Source organism: Diadema antillarum, unplaced genomic scaffold, assembly GCF_040938485.1.
Source record: "Diadema antillarum isolate AM-2024a unplaced genomic scaffold, OU_Dant_1.0 seq00000684_RagTag, whole genome shotgun sequence".
Lineage (NCBI taxonomy): Eukaryota > Metazoa > Echinodermata > Echinoidea > Diadematoida > Diadematidae > Diadema > Diadema antillarum.
In genome coordinates this window covers 366,274-384,472 of record NW_027271589.1, presented here as the reverse complement: position 1 = coordinate 384,472, position 18,199 = coordinate 366,274, and the positions used below count along the sequence as shown (strand labels likewise).

The following is an 18,199-nucleotide window of genomic DNA, read 5'->3' as shown; positions in this document are numbered from 1 at the left end:
ATTGCCTTTTATGTCGCCACTGTCTTCGCTTGTAATTTAGCTGAGTATTAGATGATCCGAGTATCCTCTCGGATCACCTTCTGTATTTATTATTATTATTATTATATATATTTTTTCGTTATGGAAGCTTATTGAGCCCAAAGAGATTTTCTCCTCAACTGGGGAAAATCTCTTTGATTGAGCCAAAGATTCAGTGTTAGTGATTATTTTGGCCATAATTTTTTTTTTGGTACTAATTGACAGAATAGCAATTGACAGATAGCGTCAAACACACTCTCACAAATATTGACAAGTGCACTCACAGTACAAGACACACTACATCTTTCTACTCAACATGAGCAATGTGCTGTTTTACGAAGATAATTACAGTGTTCGAATGATATTATGGAGCTTTAAAAGTGATAACCCTTTTTATTCGAACATCCTGTACTAATTTAATGCATTAGATGCAACACTGGTAATCACATTTAGCAAACGTTTGAAATCCGACGGGGCACTTAGAAGGTATTCTGTCTAAAGTAATTATATCTTGGATCTGCCTGTATTTATGCAATTATTCTAGGTCTCTTCCCTCAGATTGATTCGTGTGTCAGGTAAAACATTGTAACATTTTGTTGACGTTTTCTACTAAGGTAAGAGGTCAAGTATGAATTTCAGTAAGCCCTCTTATGCAGCAACTGTACAGAGCAGTAGTGGAAATTAATAGTCAAACTTGGTAGAGCAATCAAGGTTGACATAAATTAGTGATTAGCCTGCCAACAAGTCATGCAGTACATTAGACAACAGTTGTTAGATGTTTCTCATACAATATACGAAATTATTCAAGTACTTTGTAGACCCTACTCAATATTTAAACAGATTTACAACGGGAAAGGACACATTGGTTGTTAAGTTTCTTTTCACAATGGACCAAAGAAAAGATATTATCATACATATATTGCACCTTACAAATTGAATAGGATAGCTGTAGGGTTGAATTCTTTCTTATTTCTGTAAAGTAATGTCTGCTGGAATTTGTCAGCCGAAGCAATATTTCCCTACTAAAGGTTAATGAAATATTTCACAAGTGTGCCGCTAACTAACGAAGTTCATTAATGTACAAGGGGGGGGGGTGCAATCACAAAGGCAAGGGTCAGACAGCATGAGCAAAAAACAAAAACAAAAGCAAACACGTAGGCTGTGCTGTCGTCTTTCTGCACAAAGGTGAAAGAAAAGCGAGAGGAATGCAGAGTATCTAACGAGGAGCTGGCGATGAGCCTGTGGGAGCAAAACGACGCACAACCAATCCGCCTCCCTCCCCCAAGAAACCTTCACACCATCGAGGAGACCGAGGAGGAAGATGACGCGCTTGACGCTGAGTACCATGGTTACACCCGGGGAGCTGAAATCGGAAGGGACGAGGGGAGTAGACCCGTAGTCTCGTCAACCAGCAGTCCACTCGTCACAAGCGATGACAGCGATATTGGTGGTCTTCTAGCTGCGGTAAATTGCTAGAAAATTAAATTGCCTTGAAGTACTCTCTCTTTCTCTTTCTAAAAAGGCCAAAGGTATTACGCGCTATATAAAAATGATGATGATAATAATAATGATAATGATAATGATAATGATAATAATAATAAAAAGGGGCGGTGAAAGGGTTGAGGCAGGGTCTTTTACCTCGAATGAGCAAGGTCTTCTCGTATAAGGCAGGCGGTAATCAATCAACCTACATCAGTCCACACTAGTGTTGCTTAATAATGAAATGCATGGTTCCTGAAAGGGTGATATTTGAAATAGAACTATTCATGTTGTATATTCACACAGTTCGCCACGTTCACCATTTTCGCAAAATTCGCAATGTCAGTTCAAACTAGAAAATATCTATTTAACGAAATGCGTGGACAATACTTGACAATTCCACGCTATTGCGGGGAAGAGGTTTGATAACGATTGCAAAGGTATTTTCTTATATCGTTGCTGGGGTAACAAGACCTCGTATCTACAAAATGTCAAATGTTCAGGATAGTATAAAAAATGGCAGCCAAAACACTATATCAAATGGGATAGCCTTTCCTTTAATATGCAGTGGTAGCTTCATTTTGGGGATAAGACTGCTAGGATTTGGTCAGGATATCACTTAACTGATTATCTGACCCTTAAACAACAACAAAAAAAGTCATTTTCACCAAAATTTCAGGTCCAAGATCTTGTCACCCCAGCGACGATATGTAAGATTGATATTCCAAACTTGCATTTCCTACAATATATCTTAGTGCCTTCTGAAATATGAAAAATGACGAGTTGTCCTCTGCAAACTCCACACTATTGGGGTAACAAAGATGTTGTCGAACATAATTCTTGTCATAATCAAAGGGAAATAGACGTTTTTCCTGAATTTCCAAATTGAGGAACTAAACGAGACGTCAAACCTTGAATATCTCAAAGCTTTATCACGCAGAAACATGCATGATTCATATGCTTATATCACACAGGAAAAAGAAAATCATTTCGATATTGGTGGACTTGTTGAGGAGTGGTGAGACACAAGTGTGTTATGCATGATGAGTGAATTGCTATCTCTGTGTGTATAATGATTTTGTTATCTTTATTTCTTAACTAATCCCCCTTCCAGTATGATGTCATTATCAAACGGAGAATCAATCGAGATGAAGACGTTAACGGTACACTCCGCCCTGATGCGTCTGCTCCGAAATCACGTGAGTTTGTTCCTTCGTTTGTCAAACTAACGAAGACCATTTAGTTGTAATGATTAGCTTCGGTACGTACAAAAACGACTGATTAAGCGTAGCTCTACACGAAATTTCACACATAGCTATGTGGATGACGGCTTTAGAAAACGTACACTTGAAGGATTACAGGTGTTCATTTCCCTGATCTGCCTACATTTTGTGAAAGAAAACGTACAATTTCGGTTGAAGTGGGGTTCAGGTTTCCAAGATTTTAGTGACAATTTTTTTTTTTTCAGATGATGAGAAATATGAAAACCTATAATTCCAAGAGGAATTCAGAGTTAATTTGAGAAAGATTGGTGTTGAGATGGCAGAGATAGTCTAAACAAAACAATCCTAATTTCTGAAAGGTTGGACCCACCTTTATTAGGCTACTTTTGTTTTAACCTGGTTTTGTATATCCTCTAAGAATTGTGTGCTCTTCAACATTTAATGAAGCGGTTTCTAAATATCTTGCAAAAAATAATAATAAAAGCTGAATCCTCACCTCAACCACTGCTATAACATTCCCTGAAGTGAGAATTACGTGCAATGTAATAGTCACTCCTGCATAGAAGTTTAATAGCTCCTCGTGATCTTATAAAATAGTAGACTGCCCACGAAACTGCTTGCAGTAAAAGTGTTAATTTTGTGCATGCTACGATGTGCATTTTATCCTATTCATCGGCCATGTTTCTTTGCTGCTTAATCTGCTATTACGACAGGCACCACTGCCATTGCCTACTGTATACTGTATCTATTAATGCATTTTAATATATAATATGTCGTGATGAAGTGATACAACGTTCATACAAAAGTGGGTGTGAAAAGTAAACAGTTTTTCAGTACATGTGACTCATATCAAGTTAGTGTAATCTTCAAGATATATGTACTTCTTCGAAATTAAATTCATCAGCCTCTAATGCACTGTACGTTTAATTTTGATTTTGCCACAGAAGCTGATGAAGTTTCAGCGAAGGTAATTCTTCACAACAACCTCGTAGATCGTCACTTTGAATATGATACACGTAACTCTGTACGTGACGAGAGTGAACAAAAATCCACGGTGCCAATGCAAGGTGTGCAACATTCTCCCGTAAGCCTTAAACGAAAGTTTGAACAGCCAAACGGAGAACCCAGCACTATGACCGACAGGCTCGCGTCTATACCAGCTTCCGTAAGCCATGATTCGCCTAACTACGAGGCAGCTACAGCGGAAGACTTCCATCGGAGGCTCAAGCACAATGAGCGAGGAGCTACTACGCCAACACTAGCCAATTCTGGTCAAGATAAGCAAACCACGGTGGTTGAGACCGAAAAACAGGAGTCTTTTGAGGATTCGAGTGCAAGCATCTCACCTGATGACTGGGGATGTGACTACACCGATACTGATTCAAGGAGAACCTCAAATCAAACGGAGCCGGAAGATGTCAAGAGATCGAAGAGTTTGGTAAAACGAAGAAAGAAACAAAGGAAGAACTCACGGTCGGTCCCTGTTGACTCGTCAGACTTTGAAGTTGCTTCGGAAATGTCTTCAGAGGGCCAAAGCAGTGCGACTAAAAGCGTCAGAGTTCCGCTCAATTCGTCCTCAGTGTACAACCATGAAACTGATAGTGACAAGCAAGACCAGGATGAAATTCGGAATGACTCTCCACATGAAAAAGGATCGCAATTTTCCTTCAACGGCACCATACCTGAAAGACATCTCTCTGACACGATGTCCGAAGGAACCAAAGAAATTTTGCCTGAAGACGACAGCAAAAATACATCTGTCCACAGGAGTAAAGACGGGATTTCCGATTATGTCACATCGGGTAACATCAGCCATTCAACTGATAATTCTTCGCCGATGAAGGACTATTCCAATACACCGTCCGAAGATACGCGCAAGGCAATTTCCCACTCGACGTCAACAGAAGAAAGGCAGAATATGCGCGGAGATGAATGCTGCATAGATGGGTCTGGTGCATCATCTCAGGTTGATGGCCAAAGTTCATTTCATGTGACAACTTCGGCCTCGAAAAATCTTTCTGCAGGATCTGACGAGTCTGGTAGAAGCAGGCTAGCAAATCAAGAGATGCCATACAATGGGAACATACTACCTTCTACCTCTACCACGGAAAATTCTGAGCAAGCACAAGTTTCAAGAGTAGGACCTGTGCAACCATTCAAACAAAACGAGCGAGGAAAATCTCTTTTATTTCGTCAAATATTTAACGAAACAGACGGCGTTTCTGAACCAGACTCTGGAAGTTCGTTGATGTCTACTGGCAAGAACGACTCAGAATCATCATTTCTAATATCTAGATCAGCCGTGAATGACGATGTGGAAATGGTTTCTAATGTACAAAAAAAGATCAACGGGGTACATGACGCTGCTTCCCCAGAACGTAAATCATCCCGCTCAATGAATACAGGATCATCATTGTCCAGTTCGTCTGCACGAAGGTCAGCAAAATTGACTTCTGATGAAGATGTTTCGACAACAGTTTTCTCGCATGAAGATGAGGAAAACGTTTCCGTCCAAGGAATATCCTCTGTCTCGATTTCTCGTTCACTATTTAAGGAAAACAGAGATCCTGCCTCAAAATACAGTCCAAGCGATCTAAGTCCGAGTGAAAACGGCAAGCAAGATCTTGAAACTTCTTCAGCATCTGTTGACCTGGCAGAGAGCGCTGACAGTGATACCAGACGAAAGTTGAACTTGGTGCAGAGCGGAACATTGTTTTTTAAGAAGACCTCAAAGTCATCATCTTTAATCACTTCATCAGATGTGAATGACGACGTCGATAGTTTACCGTCAACGTCTTTTGAGCTGGCAGAGAGCGCTGACAGTGACACAAAACCAAAGTTGAACTTGGTGCAGAGCGGAACATTGTCCTATAAGAAGAACTCAGAGTCATCATCTTTAATCACTACATCAGATGTGAATGAGGACGTCGATAGTTTACCTTATGCTCAAAGAAAGATCACCAGGGAATATGACACCGTTACCTCAGAAGGTGAATCTTCCTGGTCAAGGAATACAGAATCATCATTATTTAGCTCTCGTGCAGAAAGGTCAGCGGAATTGATTTCAGATGAAGATGTTTCGTCAACAGTGTTCTCACCTGAAGGTGAAGAAAACACTTCATACCAAGGAACATCGTCTGTTTCAACTTCTAATTCTCTGATTACGGAAAAGAGAGTTTCCGCCTCCGACTTCAGCCCGACCGAACCAAGTTCGAATGAAAATCGAGTAGATTACCCTCAAGAGCAAGCACCATCAAATTCAAGCCAGCTACAGTCAAGTGACGGTACAAACAGTACGTACGAGAGCAGTTCGAGTAGTAAAGGGAACTTTACAAGCAGGATGTCAATAGCGAACGTCATACGAAATTCTCTCTTTTCAATGGCCAGCATTGCAGCCAACACTTCCTCCAACGCGTCAACTCATATGCGCGCAAGCGCAGATACAGATGGTTCATCACACATACAGCAGAGCTTCCTTCCGTCTTCTGACGTAGAGAGCAGTCGGTTCACGTCCTCCGTCGAAACCAGCTCATCGATGGTCTCTGATGCAAATTCTTACTCAACGTCCACAAATCTCCTTGAGGTCGAGACTGACTCTACTGAGGAGTCTGGGAGCACAGGTACATTTGAAGCTGACCAAAGTTGTACAGATACCAATCAAAAAGATTTCGGTCTTTCCGACGAAACTTCCAAAGAGACTTTGAGCAGAGTTGATATTGCTCAGGAGTATTTGAGAGAAGAGATGAGAGCCTTTGAATATGGTGAGGTAGTAAGCCACGAACACGACGATGACGGAGCACGTGACTCATTTATAACTAGTGAAATCTCGGACGCATACTCTTCAACTTTTGTCAAAATAGGCGAAGAAAATACGGGCGTAGATGAAGGACAGGACGTGGGCACAATGCCGTCTGAAATTGACCAGACGTCTTCACCTCAGCCAACCTCATCCAATGAGCAGGAATTCTTCAACGAGGAAAGTGCGCAGTTTTTGAATACCAAGGATGCATCGGATTCTCTGGTTTTTGTAGATCTGGAAGCCAGCAATGATGTGCTAACCGCTAGCTTCGGACCGCTGATGAACAATGAACACAACAGCGAAGACGAAGCTGTATCAAAGCCCATTCTGTCCGAGTTGAATCAAACACCCAATACCAACCCTGCCTCCGAAGCAAAATCTGAACAAGTTGGAGACACTTCTGACATCAGTGCGAAGGTTGAAGATTTCGTGTTGGGCGTGCTAACAAGGGCAGTTAGTATTATGTACATAAGCATTGTCATTAATCTCGCCTTGGAGACTGTGAGTTTCGATGAGATGAACCTATCCGTAGAGTTAGAGAGGGCCTTATTTCCAAGTTTGAGTGAAGAATCACTTCAGTATCACGGCTGGACAAACACAAAATTTATCGAATCAGTTAATCTGGTGCTAAGCATATTCACGTTGCCTTGGGAGACCCTTTGCGGTTTTAATGAAGAAAAATCCGCCCTTGGAGATGGACTGTCACATCGAATGGAAGACGCAATGTTTCCAGACCATGATGAAAAACATAATGAAGAATTTGTAACTCGATGGCTTTCTCGACTTCGGCAGACACAAACTCATATCCTTTCATCTAGAACTGCTTGTGACTTCTATTCCAGCATGCAAATTGCAGGGATTTCAGTCTTATCGCGCTGTCTTGAATCTTTGAAGTATATGAGGAGTATCTGTGCGGGCTTATTTTACTGTAACACACTGCTGGAGTTTCTTTCGAGAACTATGTATGCTGTGTTCCCGAATCGTCCGTCACCCCCAACAGCGAACATTGGTGTACAATCACAACTGACAGCTTTCGGTCCTTCTGAAGGAGGCGTTTACGCAAGTCGTCGAGTTGATGTACCTGATGGGCGGCATGTCAGTGAAGAAGTGGACTCTGATATCAGTCACCATATTGTTGCCTCGCGAATTGTCGCTCGCGCAGTTACAGAAGGCATGTGGCAAAATGCAGTTTCATTCATGAAAATTCAGTATCACGGAAACTATGCGCTCTCTGAATCTGTAGTTGATATCGCGTGTAATAAGGAGGAACCCTGCGAGCAAAGCTTCAAAGATGTTGCTGCTAGCGTTGTCCATGACGCCGTATCAAAGGCGCTCGATGTTCATTCTGCTATGACATCTACAACTTCGTCACTTTTTACCAGACACAGTTCTGGAGTACAAAGAGTGGCAAACTCTCTGTGTGACATGAACACTGTGCCTGATTTTAGCATGTCCCCAGAGGAGGATACTTCTGACATGGACCTTAGGGATTCTGACAACACAGAGTCGAAATGGAGTGATGTGAACAGCGCGTCTTGCAAGGAAGATGAAGATAGTTCTTCAGTAACGTTAAGCCTTAGTGATATACCACTCTCAAGCATCAGCTTCATGCGAAGAAATCTTACCGATCTCCGAGACATTGTCAAAACATTGGGAGAAAATCCGTCAGAGAGAAAAGACAGTGACCTTCCAAGACCTACCTCTTCTGCCCTTCATGTAAAAGACGTGGTAAACGATGAGGAAAGTACAGATGCAAGAAGTCCAAACGACGCTCATGTTTCATCAAGCGAATGCACGGAATTCCTAACAGTTAATGGAGTGGAGAGTCCTACAGACAAGGACACTGATAACATGGACACAAATACCGAATTGTTAAGTAGAGTCAGTTACTCTGACATCGATGTGACGAGTGAGAGTGATAATCTATCAAAAGATTACGGAAAAGAAAAGCGTATTGCAGAAGATATCGCTCTTGAAAATATCGACGCAGTGGAAGACAGTATAAGAGCGAAACCAGATTCTGAAGTGAATTCACGTGACGGAGGTAGCAATGATTTGCATTCACACCGATTTTCCGCCACTGATGACATTGCAGTCACTGCAAATAGAAAACTTGACGCGATTTCAACTGAGCACAAGAAAACGCTTAGCCTAACAGACAGCATAGCTGATGGAAGTGACAACGATGACCAAGAGTGCCATTCCGATTCAACAAGTACGTCTGGGCTGAGCTTGTCTGACATTCCCATGTCTGGTATTAGTTATATTCGAGAGCAACTGGCCAGCATCAAAAACCTGGCAGACTCCATTGTTAGTGATTGTACATCTTTTGCAGAAGAAAGGTCAGCAGTGTCTAGAAGGAGTAGTCAACTGCTGCTTGATGCAGCGTCCAATGGTAACGTGTCGTCCCCGTCTCAAGAGACTCTTCGAGAGTCCGCCTCCAACGCAGGTAATATCGATAATAGAGGTGGAATCTCGCCATTTTCCCAAATCGAATATGCTGCTGTCCTCCGCGAACAGAATTTCGCCGACCATTGCGGACATGAAGTGATGCACACAGCTTTAGTGCATAGATCAGAAAATGAAACAGACGGCAGTTCTGTCTTACACCAGGACATACAACCAGCTAGTCATGAAAACACTAATCGTAACGCGAGAACGAGTTCCGATACCCTGACAAATTTCCCCCGAGTAAATGACGAAACCACAAAACCACAGAGCGAAGACGACACTGGTCCTCTTACTCATGCTAATCATACACCTGTCAAATTCTCTTCAGGAACGGGGTTTGTGTCTTGTGCACTTCCGAAACCAACAGGGAATTCAAATTCATTTCAAGGGAGTGTGCCCTTAAGCACAAATGATGTCCCAAAGGAAAATACTTCTGGTGGTGGGGTAATCACACGGGAGATGACAGCTTTGTACTGTGAGGAAGAAATGGTAATGGATCGCGTCAATTCTCCCTTTTCACGTCTGTCCCCTGGAAGAAGGCAAGTGATCACAAAGAGAAAACTGCCTACCATGGCACACAATTCCACATCTAATGAATCCGATATTTCCTACTCTTCATCGATTCCGGAGACGAGTGGCGCATCCTTTGAGGCCATCGACGATTCAACAAGTAGGCAGGTGAGGATAAAAGCTGAACAAGGAAGAGCAGATGTTACGTGTCATTTATCAGGGGAGACGATAACGGTAAATTCAACTTTCAGTTCCCTGAAGGATAGTGCTACTGCCCACAGCCCAGCAGCAGTGATCAACGGAAGCAAGGAAACAGTTAATCAGATTTGCGTGGAAGTCAAAATTTCACCGAGAAGAAGAAGAAAGCGGATTTTTTACAAACAGAGAGAAACATCTCCTAAGCTACCTCAAATTGGATTCAAGAGAGGTGGCCCGATGTTTGATAACCAGCCTGTATCAGATGTTAAATCTCCTAATTTCGTACCCACAACATCTTCAAGTGAAACCAGCGCAAAGATCCAGAAATTGAGTGTGAATGCACAGAACTCGGGTGACTTCACCGATGAAGCGGAACTGACGGACGAACATGGGAGCCGGACCCTTGCTTGTCAGCAGAAGTGCGGGAAAGATTTGAAAAAGAATGAGGATCATCCTAAACCTAATGATCCCCCTATGAGCATTTCAACCAAGAGCAAAAGATCAGTATCAAAACTGATAAAGAAGCTAACACCAAAGAAAAGTGCGGAGACAGTGAGAGCAGAGACAGGGGATAAAGTAAGTAGATCACTGTCCGGTACTGAATGTAAAGCTGACAAACAGTGTGCATCGGACGAAGCGAGAGCTGTATTGAGTATGCTGGAAGACATTACAGAGGGCTTTTCTATTTCCGCAGCTTCATACAGTGACGTTTCTCGTATGAAGCATCTCATACATAGAGCAAAATCACTTCGATCATTTTTTGCATCAACGAATCGTAAGTCAAGTCGAGGTTCTGTCAGCGATGTAGAGCATGATAGTCTAAAACGCGTGGGGAAACGGAAGTCAGATTCATCAGTAGCACGGTACAGCACCGGAAGTGAATCTGCCGAAAGCGATAGATCAGGGGCCCGGACACCAAAGTCATCTTCGTCTACATCGCTGTTAAGCAGTATTGCTCGAAGTCTCAGCCCGCGGAAGAGGAAGAAGAAACGCGCGGAATCTGGAAGGGAAGTCGTCAATTCTCGGTCGAACCAAGGAAGAAATAGCAGTGTTGATGCGCTGGCTGAAATGTACGGTGATATGAACGAAGAGTGGTTCACCGACGATGCTTTCCCAGAACCAGTAGGCCTATCCTCTGACCAGTCAAACGAGGATCTGACTAGTCTTAACGAGATGCTCAACGACTTTGTGGAGGAGTGGTCTTTCGACGGAGCTGAGCAGATGCCTCCTGCTGACTCGGTCAATGACCAAATTCGTGCCAAGTTTCGAATACTTCTTGACGATTTGATTTCCAAAAAGAATCGACTCTCTGGTATCTTTGAGAACAGCATGAGATGAATGTAGACATATTTCAGTTGTTTAGTATAATACCTATTGGACGTAATAATTAAGTGGTTTGCATCTATTTGACAGATTTTTGTCGTTTAGCATAATACCTGGTGAAGGAATTGGTTAAGTGCTTCCTATCTATACCTTTTTCCAAAAAGTGCATTTTATGATACGTGTACCGGTGTCGTTTTTATGACTTTTACACATATGCAGAATCTGTGGACGCCACATATATTGAAATCCACTATATTGGAATGCACAAGAAGGTCTTTCTATAATTTGTCATGAATCGCTCTGTAGAGTATCTACTTATGTTTTAAAAAAAAGCAATCTATAGCGATATTTCTCTGCAGAAGTAAACATATGTGTCATTTCTGGCTAATGAATTATGGCGTCCCTCCATGCTATAATTCTACTTTGCATTGAATTGATATACAGTACAGTGTGTCTCATACGATATCAATGGGCAAAGCTCCAAGTGGGTAAGTGTTGTGAACAAACAAAAACAGAGGCAATGTGCGAAAAAAAAACTGTCTGCGACTTGATTGAGACGTAAGCCCACATTTGTAAGGTATTGGAGTGGATCGAATAGCAGTTGCTCCCTGTAAAAAAAAAAAAAAATAAATAAAAGATGTACTTAAATATTATCTTAAAATAAGATGCACTTATAGCAAATGCATATCATTTACGATAGTGTGGTGGTATTAAAAAAAGAGTTGTGCATTTGCCATCACTAAACTGACACGTGGTTTCCTTTATGTTTAACGTCGAGGCATGAATGCCGAATGCAACTTGTCAGCTACTATTTCGAGCTTGGGAAAAATTCACAAGGGCCTGCACAAGCATGATTCAGTCCTCTTTTGATTTTGACCGTATATACCTTGCTAGCCAACCACAATGCCGAATACACGGTGTGTATGCAAGGAGAACTTTTTGGATGCCCATGCAATTACACAGGGAATTTTCAGTTTGACATGATATCAAGTCTTGCAAGTTTCATTTCAGTAAGGACTTTCGAAGATGTGTTCTTAGCATGTTGTATGTAATGTACAAATGAAAAAAAAAATCGTTGTAAATGTTATAAGAAATATTGAAACAAAGTACTGTATATGGATAAAGTAGAATAACCAGCATGTGTACATATTTTTGCTTTGATGTCATCTTTTTTTCTGTCTTTCTCATTAAGTTCAAAATGTCTTCATGTTTCACTTATCTTTCAAAAATTATTGTTGATGGTTAATTGAACACAGCTAATTTTATATTCCTGCTATATGCACCATAATGACTGATTAGTCTCTGTTTTCAGCTAAACATACTCTCTCTGCTAAGCTTGATGGGTTCTGTATGATTACAATGGATGCAATACTCTGAACGTATATATCCCCCATTTTGTATAATTGCCATTGATACTCGTATTCATACTTCAAGATGTTGAACACTGACAGAAGAGATAACATGTATTGCTATGGCAAACGGTTCATATCGTAAGCGTATTCTTTTTTCTAATTAGTTGCTTGCAAGCAGCACTCTTTATGATTTAGTTTGTGATGATGATGCGTCTGAACATATATACACTTTCTGTATTTTTCGCACTTGTAAATAAGTAGTCATCTGCAGTATGGTGAACTTCCATTTTTCGTTGTATAGTCTTGGCTACTGTATTGGCAGAGCAGCACTGTGTTATATTACATGCTCATGTTGTCAAAATAAGAAACTACTCTCTGAATTAAACGCTCTCTAAATCAATGTAAAATACGGCTCTGATACTTGTACTCTGATTTGTAGCTCTGGTGGTGTTAAGATTGGATGAATCATGTAACTGTCATCATCTACGGTGGTGTCACTCCAGAATTTTTGACCACCACTACAGCACGTACCATAAGTGTGAAAGGACTTTTATTACGTACTTTACAACGAATTGCAGCAAAGAGAAATATTAGCAAATTTCCTATGTTTTTGAAGGAGGAGAGGTAATGACCACAATGAAATACACGACACAATTTGTCTTTAATTTGGCTTTACATATTGAGCCAAGAATAAGAGTGACACTACGCATGCGCATGACAGTCTATGACTCCAGATTGAAGCTTGTACATCTTCGAATGTGTAAATGAGATCACATTAGATTTTATCATGCTTGGTTTTTTTTTATCAGTTTGAGTTCCTGTGGCTGTAACGTTACTCTCATGAGCGACAAACTATCAACTTTAAGAACTCACGCACACACACACGCACACACACACATCCACACGTACACGTATAAAAGCTTACATATGGTAGCATACACTCTTAGGCCAGACATGGAAATGAGGAGCATTACAAGAGTGGATCAGTGCCCAATTCTTTACTGATAAATTCATGCAATATATAATGCATACATTTTCCACGATCACGTGACACAATAACGTGGTATGTTGCTGCACACCCGATGCAGCAGTCAAAGGTTTGCAGACAATACAATTTACAATACTTACAGTTTTCCACAGTAACATCTGAACAAATTGTATATGTCTGATGGCTGATGGTTTTTAAAACTGTAATCATTGAAAGTCGAAGTTCTTCTAAACCGCGTAATGAAACAAGACCCTAGATTTGTGCAAGGTGGTTAACACACTTGCATAAAATGATGATTAACGAATAAACGCAAAAACGTATTCCTTAGCATACAGCAAGAGAGCTCAATTTGATTTGTGCACAATATTGATTTGATGAAACATTATAGAGGTTTTCAAGCAAGACTAATATTTTTAACCAGTATATTTAGTGCCCAAGAAGTTTTGAGCTGTCTCCAACAGGATCTGCCGGTATTATGAATTGATGATCATCGACATCATATTAATCTATTTATATACGCTGTAGTTGCAAGCCATCTCTGTATATTCACCTCAAACCATCGCACAAAATAATCGATCAATTTGGAGTTTTATTGAAAAAAAAAAGTGTGAGGAACAGCGACATTGCACATCATTTCATCAGTGTAGCTTTCGTGCAAACTACCTCAAGGCCACATTACAATATCCTTTCATCTGTTATTATACATTTAACCCGTTAAGAGATAATATACTTTGCACCTACATACAAAGATAAGTTGTGGCTATACACAGGTATTGTTAGGATCATACACACATAATATACAGCACACTTTACATAATTTGTAAGGGCATAATGCAGCGATGGATCGAAAACTATATTTATTCGGACGTGAAATGATTTCTTTAAATATTACCAAATGGACATACTCTCTCAGTCCCTGCAACTGCAGTTAGTTTTATAGGGAAATAACGAAGTAGAGTCCACGATGCATCAGTCAAGCATGATGTAATAAACAGGTTGAGAACATAAGACATTTTCCATACATCAAACACCAATCAATCGGAATATTCAGAAAGAACTTCGTAACAGTATACTGATGTTTCAGAGGAAATGCATTTACAATCAAACAAAATATAACTTATTCAAATCAATGAAATTCTTACGTGCAGTGGGTTTTATTGCAACTGATTGACGAATTGACCAACATTGACCTTGGTGTAGGACAATTTGTTAATTAGTTGCAATAACACATAAAATAAGCCACTATAAAGCCTAGATGATTTAAAGTGTGTTTTCTCTCTGTTTGAGAATCGGAATGTATATCCTAAAAGCCAGAAGTAACGCTCCCTTTCCATCCTATCTGGATATAGTCATTTTATCACAGCCAGGAAAAAGAAAAGTGTTTGGGCACTATAAGCTACGTATCACATTTATGTTATTCATCTTGTTTCAAGGCGTTTGTTAGTTGTAATGCATTCAATAAAAGGACGGATGTAATAAATTGCTTATGAGGACACTTTTACAATTTAATAACAAGTGCTTGAAAGTCTTCAAAGGGTCAGAACTTCGGCCTTCTCGGTCTTTTCATACTCCTAGATTTCCTGTACAAGGTTATCATTTGCTAAAAAGATATACACAAGGCATTAGCAGTGCCTATCTCTTTTGTATTCGTTTTGTTTTGTTTGTTTTGTAAAGGGAGGGGAGGGGGTAGTGAGAAAAGTTAGGATATCTTGGTGAAGTGGTTAAAAATACTAAGTGAAGTTTAGTCATCACCGGATCCCCTTCATACAGTCTTCACATTTTTGTACTTTTGTAGTGCCGCGTCTCATGGTCGATGGTTGAACAGGTGGTAATCGACGACTGCTGCGTCTTCGACTTGTTCTTTCCAAAGTATTCCACGAAAGTGTAGAGGTAAGGATTCAAAGAGGCGTTGATTGGGAGGATAAAGACGGCGCACCAGGCGTAGAGGGAGACAGGCAACTCGACGAGGCTAGTCTGGCTTAGGATCCCCATGATGATGACCGGCATCCAGCAACAGAAGTCCGTCCCGACGATCACGGCCATCTTTGCCGCCAGTTTGATCTCCTGATCCCGCGCGGAACTCGCGTGACGCGAGGTGCCCATGGCCTTGGTAGATCTACGGACGTTGACGAATATGATGATGTAACACACCAGGATGAAGAGGAACAGGATAAGGTTGATCCCAAGGAATAGAACAATGGAGTAGATCCACGCTGGTTGCATGCTCCCTCCCTCAGAAGGCACGTAGATGGTGAGGCCTTGTTCACGTGACCACACCAAAGTCCCTTCCCGAGATTCGTCGGTACTGAGTGGCAGTCCGATGCAGACATCCGACAAGCCGTAGAAGTTCGGGAGAAAGACCCCTACAATGATTGGCACTGTGCTGAGAATGAGGGTGATTACCCACGTGACGGTGACGCACACGCGAGCTGACGAACCGTGGAATCTAAGTCTTCCAAAGGGAAAGACGACACTAACAAACCGGTCGAAGGTGATTATTGCGAGCAGGAACACGGAACTCTCGCTCGACAGGACTGCCAAAAAGCTGGCGAATGCACAGAGACCGGACTCTCGCCATGCCGTAGCCCCGAGGTAATAGTAGTGTCCGTAGTACAAGTCAGCTGAAGCTACAATGATCATGAAGACACCCATCATCCAATCGGCAATGGCGAGGTTTGTGATGAAGAACGGCTGCTCGTGCTGCCGTTTATCTCTTCTGTTGTTGCATCTGATGAATAGCACCATCGAGTTACCAATGAGGGCGCTAAAACCCAGTATCCACATAGCAATCCGTAAGACAGTGTTGGGCATGAGCCTGTGGCAGGAATCCAGGGCCGAACGGCTCCCGGCAGAGCACTTGGTGGTGTTACTGAATAGGCAGCAAAGACGGTAGTCGTCTGTCGACCTGTGTTGTATGAAGCAGAGAGGGCGCTTCGTTTGTTGCTCTGGTTCGGTGATTGTGACAAAGCATGCAATTCCCTTCAACTTTATTTGGGAAAAGAACAAATAAATTGCCACTGACTCTGTAAAAGCAAGTCCTGAGCAGTGCTGAGTGTGGACTTTCGACAGCAGGAACTGGATATTTGTCATCATTGAATCTTGCAAAAAATTAAGACTAATATGTAAAGTTTTGAGATGTAACTCGAATATTTTCGGTTCAGATTTTTCCAACTCCAATGATTGTAATAGACTGTCAAATAGGAGCAATATTACATTTATCATCCATTTTCATAGTAGACTCAAGAATTGATAACAAGTTGCTTATATCTGAAATGTCTCGCACATTATTCAAACAAAGAGAGGGGGAGGGGGAGGGAGACTGAAAGACAGACAGATAAACGTAAAGAAAGAAAGGGGAAAGCTAATCATTAGAATGAATGAAGTGACCCGAATATACACATAACTATTTTGATTTATGAGTGACAAGGTAGACAACACTGTCTTCTTCTTTTGAACATAGGTCATTAATACTCGCCCGATTTGTATATTCCTTCACTGGCATCTTCTTTTGTCCTTCTCCTCACACTCAATGTGTCATTTTACCTTTATTTTAGTGCTTTGGAGATTATTAACTGCAAGCACCTCACACTCTCATTTTGGTAAGTCGTACATCCTCTGATCGGCTCTGAACTACTGAGGCAAAGAAAAAAGAAGAAAAGATTGTGCTCACAGCGTTTTGAGTTTTGTTATTCCTCTGAACATGTCGGGTTCCAGGTGGTCCAACTCCGTCTCGATCAGACTCCTGGAGTGAGGAATAACAAGAGAGTCACGTGATGTATAGTATGTCCCAAAAATACAATGGGATTTTCGCATTAATAACTCCCAATATGACTTAAACTGTCTAAATGCTACTTCAGCGTCTTCAAACATAACATCTTAGCTCTATTTTGCAGAAAACCCCATCCAGTCACAGAGAAATGTTGATTGTTGTAAAGCATGTCATTAGTCTGATTCTTCCAAGTTTAGCACTTGGATGCTCTTGGAACTGCATGTTAATGTGTGAACACAGCAGCCGGAATTTCGAGGGAAGAGATTCCTGACACGCTCTACAAATACTTCATTTCTCTTCGACCACTGAAGCAAATCGGATTGGGTTTTCTGTATGATGTGGGCAATGAGTTATAGTTTCACACACTAAAATCATACTTGGATTGATTCACTTCATTTTAAAGTTATCATCGCGGAGGATTCCGTTGTATTTTTTTTTTTTGGACATACGGTATAGTCACGCATTGATTATCGTGGTTCAAGGCAACAGGGGCTTAACCCATTCGTAACTGAACCGCCCGAAACCGCTTGTCCGCTTTTTTTTTAATGCATTTGCATTTTCATTGTTTTCATATAAGATAATCATAATTACATGATTTTAAAGTGGTCAAAGATCATCAAAAGTAGATCAGAATTATTTCTGTGAAACACAATTCTCTTGGTAAAGTCTTAAAAGGCTTTCAAGTAAACAGCACTTATAATAGACAAAAGTAAAAACGCAGTGATCTATTTTGCATAATTTAGAAAGATGACGAAATGAGAGTAATTATTTTGCTGAACCTTCCAGGGAACAAAAGGCCGTTATGTTTACAATCTTCAGTTGCTAACGGGTTAATGTCATTCCCTGCATGCTTTAGAGGCCAAACGCGAGTGAACAGTCATGTGAGAGAATCATATTCAACCACATTACAAATCAAGCACATTGTCAACGTCTTCTCATGATTTATAAAGAACCCGGAGCAAATAATGCTGTAGCTCGGCTCAGATTTTTATGTGTTGTAGAAACAAAAAGTCTGCAAACAATGTATTCTGTTGCCGTCGAGAAAGATTAGTGGAACTTAGCGTAGATTAACGATAGGCCAATTGATAT

The 18,199-nt window shown here is 41.1% G+C and overlaps 1 protein-coding gene across 1 annotated transcript in view; it reads right to left on the bottom strand.

Moving 5' to 3' along the window:
* Positions 1-15,107: 15,107 nt before the first annotated feature.
* Positions 15,108-18,199, bottom strand: part of LOC139737157 (uncharacterized) — a 57,256-nt gene continuing 54,164 nt past the window's right edge. Inside the window, exons 12-13 of the mRNA XM_071647834.1 lie at positions 17,012-17,083; positions 15,108-16,246 (exon numbers count right to left, since the gene is read on the bottom strand). Of these exons, the coding sequence (XP_071503935.1) occupies positions 15,115-16,246; positions 17,012-17,083 (1,204 nt within the window). The 3' untranslated portion in view covers positions 15,108-15,114. The remainder of the gene's footprint in view (positions 16,247-17,011; positions 17,084-18,199) is intronic.